Source organism: Porcisia hertigi (assembly GCF_017918235.1).
Source record: "Porcisia hertigi strain C119 chromosome Unknown contig_87, whole genome shotgun sequence".
Lineage (NCBI taxonomy): Eukaryota > Euglenozoa > Kinetoplastea > Trypanosomatida > Trypanosomatidae > Porcisia > Porcisia hertigi.
This window is the reverse complement of record NW_027150711.1, coordinates 18,340-26,144: the sequence shown is the minus strand read 5'-3', so window position 1 is coordinate 26,144 and position 7,805 is coordinate 18,340. Positions and strand designations below refer to the sequence as shown.

Below are 7,805 nucleotides of genomic sequence, written 5' to 3'. Positions count from 1 at the left end.
TTGGCGAAGTCTTTTCGACGGAGGCAATCGAATGGTACATGATTTTCTGGAGGGATTGAAAGTCTACACGGGAGGGGGTCCGAGCGAGGGGTCGGGTACCATGTGGTCGGCCGGCTTTCCGAGTGAGCGACGCACATTCACTGCTATGCAGTGTGTGGTGCGGGGGATTTCTGACGAATGCATGTCCGGGTTTCGTCCGAGATGTCTGGTCCGAATGTATTTTGGTACCCCGGACCCGGGTGTACCCGGGACGGTTGGTCCAGTGCACCTTGTGTGCCGATATGCTCCTGAAGTGGTTTTCTACAAATGTGATGTCACATGTATGTGTGTTTGTTATCTCTTTACCGAATGATTATTCGTTCTCTCTCCTTCTACTTCTGTCTCTTATGGAATTGGATACAAATCCAGTAAGTAATCTTAGTGGGTTTAATGCGGTCTCTGACGCAAAAACGAATTCTTACACAAAAATTGAAGCACGCTCAGTTACGCCAACAAAGTTTAAACAGACGCCGTTTATCAGGGAATCTACCAGACGATTTATCAGACAATTTATCAGACGACTCATCAAACATCAACGCAACAATGGAGCCAACCAGACGACTCACAGAGGAGGAGCTTGATGAGAAAATGAAAGTCTATTTTGCAAATCCCGAAACCCGAACCTCAGCCTCAACGATAAAAAAGATGTACCTCGGAGGAAGCATTGATCACAACCAATTTATCGAGTTGTGCATGGGTATGGCCACCGGCTTGCTCGAAGGCAAAGGGGACGGGTCAGCATCTGCCAGATCATATGACAGCAGGGCGACCTTTGAGGAACACCCGCGCAACATCCAGAGGGAAATGATGCACGCGCAATCGTTATTTTCCGATAAGGAAATGCGAAAGTATCTATCTACGGAGGATAGAAACAAGAGACTCTTGCAGCGTTTGAGCGAGGTAGCGGACCCAATGGAAGGACTACAGGCAAGGTTAGAGGCGTCCATCGAAGCAAAACTTCTCACACCGATCATGGCAGCATCCGCGGTAATCCTGCTCGGCCTTGCGGGGCCTGGGGCTCAGGAGATGAGCCTTGCAGAGCGGATCACTCTTTGGTACGAATTCTTTGTACATGAGCCAAGCACGTCGCGTTTATATCGTTACAACACGTTTATTACCAGCGCGCTTGAAGGTGACAACATGGAGTGGCGCGAAATACTCTCAAAAGTGGACACCCTCTACTTCCTGAGACGGCTCGGTTGGCGCGTTTCAACCGGATTGCGCTAGAGGAGGCGCGGAAAGAGGCGGATAACACAGCGACAAATATCCAGGGAGGTGGCGGCCATGAAAAGAAATCGCAAAGATTGTTCAGGCGGGCAAAAGATGACAAACACGACCTGCTCGAGGGCGGGGCGCAATACGCACCCATTTTGGGCCCGGACGGATCACAAACTGGAGCTTTGGACTTGAGCAGCTGGGAAGAATTCGCCGCTACGCTTAACGCAAAGTTGGACGCCCTCAACGCCAATGATCGTGAGCTTGCTTCCCGGATATTGAACGAACGCATGCGCACGCAAACGCGCCAAACAAACCAAAAGAGTTACCAAGGACGAACTTATACAAACGGTGGCAGGCGAAACGGCTACGGCAACGGCGGCGCAGGAGGCAGAGGCCACACATACCGAGGAGGCGAACCGCAGGAAAATCCAAAAAACTGATGCGCGACGGAACGGCAGCCGTCGTTTTGAAGGAGGAATCCACACACACATCAAAAAATATGTCGAATATTGCCCGCGAATTCGGCAAGGAGGTGTGGGGCGGCGATATGCTCGAAGGCAAAACATCAAACATAGAACTCGACGCAATTTACGAGCAGTACCTCCCACCAAAACGTATCGTTCCGTCGGATACAATGGTGTACTTGGACCGTGATAAAACCCAACAACTTACGAAGATGGTGCGCAAGCACGGCTTTGTGTATTTTCCAATCTTTATTATGAAGCATTGGATAGCGGGCATTTTGGAGCAAGACGACGAGGATGCAACAGGCATTCAGTTATCCCTTTATGATTCCGCACCATCCCCAATTTTGGAGCAACAACTCAATGAGAACCTCAAAAAGGTTTGGCCGGCTTTGCGTTTGGTGAAACAATTTTCGCCACGTCAGGAACGCTATAGCAATGATTGTGGGTTGTTCATGTCCGCGGCATTTTTCAGTCATTATTTACAATTAATGGTCGATCACCGGCGTGATTTGCCACGGTGTTTGCGACGACTATTTTTTGCGGCGTCGCAGTATCACCCGCCTCGTGATTATTTCCTCACGAAAATGAGAAAGGTGCTCACGAACCACCCGGTATCTAGGAAAGATTTCTTTTACGATGAAATCGCAAAGATGCCATGGAAGCGTGCAAAAATGGATGACGCAGTCCAATCATCCGGATCACACGACGCTCTCCACGGAGGCGGTGGTTTAAAGCAGTCGAAAAAGTCTCCGCCGAATCGGAAACGACCCACGACACGCACCACACGAGCGGTCCAGAGCATTCCAAAACCATCTTCGAGACAGAAGAAAAAGGAAACCAGGATGCAGAGGAACGTGGACCGAGCTGCGCGAACGAGGCGCACACCACAGGAGAGAAAATCGACATCGCAGGCGTCGTCCCGAAAACGTCCGGACAGGTCCTCGATGGATGCTCCGCTTCCAAGACGTAAGGCTGCAAAGAAACGTGGTAGACAAACGTCCGTGGATCCAGTTCAGGTGACAGAAAACACATCACATTCCCCACTGGTAAGCGACCCCTCATCCGATGATGAGGACATGCTGCTGATTGATGCGATCGCGCGTGCCGACGCACGTGCTGCAGCACTGCAAGGCAATGCACCCGTCAATAAAACAACCAGCGTATCAGCACGAGTCGTGGCTCACGAGCCTGAGAACGCATCGGCGAAAATTCCCGACAAAGAATCAGAAAATGAGCAGAGGATTGTCCCAGAGAACATCCCAGGGAGTATGCCAACGAACGCGACCGTGAGTGTAGCTGAAAACGTGCCGGCGAATCCATCACCACCATCTCCACAAGGGAAATGCATCTCTGAGTGGATAGAAGAAACATTCGCAGAGGCAAACAAACACGCCAGGAAGGTATACGAATTCGTTTTGGATCACCTATGGGCTGCGACGGCTCTGGCGAGAGCCGGTGATGGTGTCGCGCGCGGTATGAGTGACACAGCCGTTGGACAGCAGCGTGTGCGACACAAACTGACACCGCTGCAACCCTATAGTGTTCAAGAGATGCTGAAACTTCTCCACAAGAAGATCCACATCGTGGATCCATCACCGACCGATCCGAATGAGGTGATTTTCCGTGAGGAGAACGGAGCCGATGAGGTGTCGATGGACCCTCCGATCGACGAATTGTATCTCGTTCGAGGGCCCTCGATGTCGGCGTTATCTGACCAGTTTAGAAACTATAAGTTTCTCCTCGGAGCGAGACTCCGTGAGGCACCGGAAGACATGAACGGTGTGCGATACCCGAGCTATTACGTCCTCACAAAGGTGGCGTCGGAGGCGACGGTGGGTGTGTACATTCCCGCCGGGATGACGCATTACCCGACCTCAAAGCCACAGCGTGCGTCACGCCACGCGTCCCGATGCGTGCCTCGCCCAAGAGGTGCGACGCCGGAGACACATCAAGGTCGTTCGGATGATCCAGCGCCACGTCTGACCAGACGGAAAAGATGGCCAGGTGATGGAGTGAACGTCGATCCGGACATCAACGATGAAGGCGATGAAGGCGAGACATCCAGGATTCCTGGCAACAGGAAAGGTGATGGATACGCCGATGTCGACGCAAACATATCGGAGGAGGCAGAAACGAGCACTCGAGGATATCCGTTCAAACCCTTTAAACATGCAGGGCAGGCCTCTTTCGCAAGCAGAGGAAGCAGAGGCCTGCCCGAGAACTGGTTCCTCTTCAGCGCGAAACCGCCACACGTCTCACAGCTGGCATGGGGTCTTGTGAGGCCGGACACGCGCGCACACCATCTACGATGGCTGACGCGCATAAAATGCATGAATTCAGAGCAGATGCTCATGCGTCTTCCGTCGGCGTGTATCGACCTGATCTTGTCGACCGCTCGGGCACGCAAATGGAAGTGGGCAACGACAGCGAAGGCGTTTGCGGGAGTAGCGGGTGCGCTGCGCGACCTGCCGCTCTATTCCACCCAGTCGCGAGGCATTCGCCTCCAGGACGACCCGGAATGGCGAAGCGCTTTTGGCACGGCGCAGCGCTTCATGAAGGAGTCGGTGCCAGACGCGCCTCCTTTCGTATCGCGTATGCAGGTCGAGAAAATCCTCGACCGACTTCGCCTAGGCCATCCTCGGGCTGCACTTTTCTTGGCGATGATGTGGGGATTCGCCGCGCGAGCGTGCGACATATCCACGCTTCGGGTGAAGGACGTGACGGTGTTTCCGACACCCGCGGCGGAACCGGACCACCGCGGCAGGAGGAGAGCGACCACCATCGCAGAGGAGGAGCCGTGCGTGCGAATCACCCTGACGATACGCAAAGGAAAAGGTGCCAAGACGAGGGTCCATACCCTGTGCCGTCGATGCTGACCAGAGACCTTGCAGCCACGCTGCAAGAGATGATGGCAAAACGGAAACCATCAGAGGAGTTGTTCGCGCCTCACTCGGAGGAGCTGAGGTCGCGGATCGCACACGAGGTGCGGACAGAGATGCGAGGCGCACAGCTGCCCTCGATTCGAAAAGGCGCACTCCGCTGCATGGCGGAAGCGGGTGTCCCGCTGAAGGACTTGATGACGATATCAGGCCACGCCAAACAAGCCACGCTGCTGCGCTACCTGGGTATGGCCAGCAGCGCACGGTGGAGGCCGAGACCGCAAGGAAAACGCAGGAAGAGCGCTATTCCAGACCCGCTAGAAGCGGCGACTTCGGTGTTTCGTTTCCGCTCCCAGGAATCGTCATGTGCGAACCTCGCGATTGCACCGCAAGAGGTGTCGGACATGGTGGATCGCATGTCCGGGTTCGTCCGAGTGATGGCGGAAAGGCCGGCGCTAGTAAAGCACTGGCCGCTGCACTTGAAACAAAACACGCCGCTGGATATGGAGGCGGTGCTGATGATGCCGACAAAACGCGCCTCCACAAAGCGTTTTCTTCGCCGGATCCAGTGCTTCCTGGATCCCTGCTTCTATGACGGATTGCGGACCTCGCGGACCATCAAAAATGCGCCCTGACAGCGGACGAGATCCGCCAGGCAGTCGACGTGGGAAAATTCGAGCCGGTGTCCTGCCAACGAATTGGGTACCCAGGCGCAACTGCCTGAGGGAGTGCATGGCGTGAACGTGTTCACGGTGCCCGGAGTTGAAGGGCAGACGGCGCCTCATCACGGAGCCGCTGCTGAATCGGGTGATCCCGACACATCGTTGCCACGCGTCCACTACGACACTCGCCTTGGAAGGCGGCAGCGGTTGCGATACGCCCGCTACATGCTGCAGATCGATTTCGAAGCTTATTACGACGCTATCCCGATCGCGGCGACACTCCGCAACAAGTTCGTTTTCGAGCACGACATGACGGGCGATGCTGCCGTCTGCGGACGCTCCCGACCGGTGCGCGGTGGAGCGTTGCAGTGGGTCAGGCCGTGACGCTGGACGATCGTCGACATCGACACGCCAGTCACCATCACCACCCTCATCGACAACATTCTGATCGCAGCGAAAGAAGGTGAGGAACGTGAGTTCCTGATGGCGGTGCGCGCGGTCGTGGCGCGCATCAAGGCGGCAAACCTCATGACATCACCAAACCGTGACGAGTTGGAGGTGATGTCCGACGAGGCGATCTTGCAGATGGCAGGTGCCAATACGGTGTTTCTCGGTGAGGAATACGCGTGGAACGGACATGAACGTCTGATTCGGAACTCGGTCAAGACCGTGGCGAAGATGCAGATTGCGCTGCGAAAAACTTCCCACACGATCCGCAGTTTGGCGTCACTGATCTCGCTGATATTTTTCGCACTCCACACCACCCAGGTGAACCCGGCTCGCGCCTTCAAGCTGTTGAGAACCTACCGCGGCATATTCCGTCTGACGTTTCGGGGCTTCGACTGGGACGACCCAGTTCCATACATTGACTCGGCGGTTTCGCGCACACTCCAGGAGATTGGCGGAGCACTTGTGCACAACCAGTGGTGGAAAATATCGAATGAGCGTCACCCGTCCTATGACGAGGCGGCCTACGACGCGGTGTGTTTCACCGACGCGTCGCTGGAAGGCTGGGGTGCGGTCCTTCACCTGCGCGAGGCCGGCGCCACTGAAATGTGGACGTATCGACAACGTTGGACCGAGGACCTGGAGCAGCAGCTCTGCGGTGAGGACGGCGAGGCGACCCGCGTGCTGGAAAAACTGCGAAAATACCAGCAACAATGCCATAGGAATCCGGACGGCAAACTAGGAGATCCGGACCTCGAGACGGACCGGTTCCAGGCGAGGTACTCGGCACATGCGGAACCTCGCGCAGCGCAACTGATGCTGCGATACATTGTGGAACACCATCGCGTTCCCGATGGTGCACGCATCGCGCTGGCAACGGATCACCGGGCGATTGTGATTGCACAAAAGCACCTGAACGGTTTCGGTGGCATTGGCAGAGGCTATGCACTGAACAAACTTTTCGAGTACACATATGACCTCTGGTATGACAGAGGCATCGACGTAGTGTTTTTCTACGTCGAGGGTGCGCAGAATCCGGCTGACGCCTACTCGCGCCACTTTGGGGTTGACGCGACGGGGTCGCTGGAGGTGGAGCGTGTAGCTCCCATCGGTGTGCCGTTTCTCCGTCAAACGTGGTGCCCGCTATGCGAAGAGCGGCCCCGCGAGGAGGGCGGAGAAGTGTGACGACCAACCCCGCACACACACACACGCACACCATGAGATGAAGAACTTCGAAGGAAGAAAAGATGCAAGAGTGGTTTCTGGCTAACCGCGCGCTATGGGGGGCTTCCCCGGTACCGGTGCCAAGCCACAAGAAAAAACACACAACAGAGATGTAGACGACGTGACGTGTCCCACACGCGACTGGACGCGAAGGGTGGACGAACGGAACCCCAGTTACGCGGCCACGCGGCTGTAGTCGCGTGCCTGCCTTGCCGCTTCCCATCGGGGTCGCGAAGAATCATGCCATGACCTGCCCCACCTCAGGCCACGCCTCCCTCACTTCCCCTCGGCCTCCTTCTTTCGCGACACATCTCACACAGGTCGGTAGCATTTCATTGGCGAAGTCTTTTCGACGGAGGCAATCGAATGGTACATGATTTTCTGGAGGGATTGAAAGTCTACACGGGAGGGGGTCCGAGCGAGGGGTCGGGTACCATGTGGTCGGCCGGCTTTCCGAGTGAGCGACGCACATTCACTGCTATGCAGTGTGTGGTGCGGGGGATTTCTGACGAATGCATGTCCGGGTTTCGTCCGAGATGTCTGGTCCGAATGTATTTTGGTACCCCGGACCCGGGTGTACCCGGGACGGTTGGTCCAGTGCACCTTGTGTGCCGATATGCTCCTGAAGTGGTTTTCTACAAATGTGATGTCACATGTATGTGTGTTTGTTATCTCTTTACCGAATGATTATTCGTTCTCTCTCCTTCTACTTCTGTCTCTTATGGAATTGGATACAAATCCAGTAAGTAATCTTAGTGGGTTTAATGCGGTCTCTGACGCAAAAACGAATTCTTACACAAAAATTGAAGCACGCTCAGTTACGCCAACAAAGTTTAAACAGACGCCGTTTATCAGGGAATCTACCAGAC

The 7,805-nt window shown here is 55.1% G+C and overlaps 1 protein-coding gene across 1 annotated transcript; it reads left to right on the top strand.

Moving 5' to 3' along the window:
* Window positions 1-627: 627 nt before the first annotated feature.
* Window positions 628-1,266, top strand: JKF63_08019 (uncharacterized protein; the record flags this gene model as incomplete). Its single annotated transcript, XM_067903945.1, has 1 exon — window positions 628-1,266. One exon carries the CDS (start codon window positions 628-630, stop codon window positions 1,264-1,266), a length of 639 nt encoding a protein of 212 aa, XP_067752157.1.
* Window positions 1,267-7,805: the final 6,539 nt, after the last annotated feature.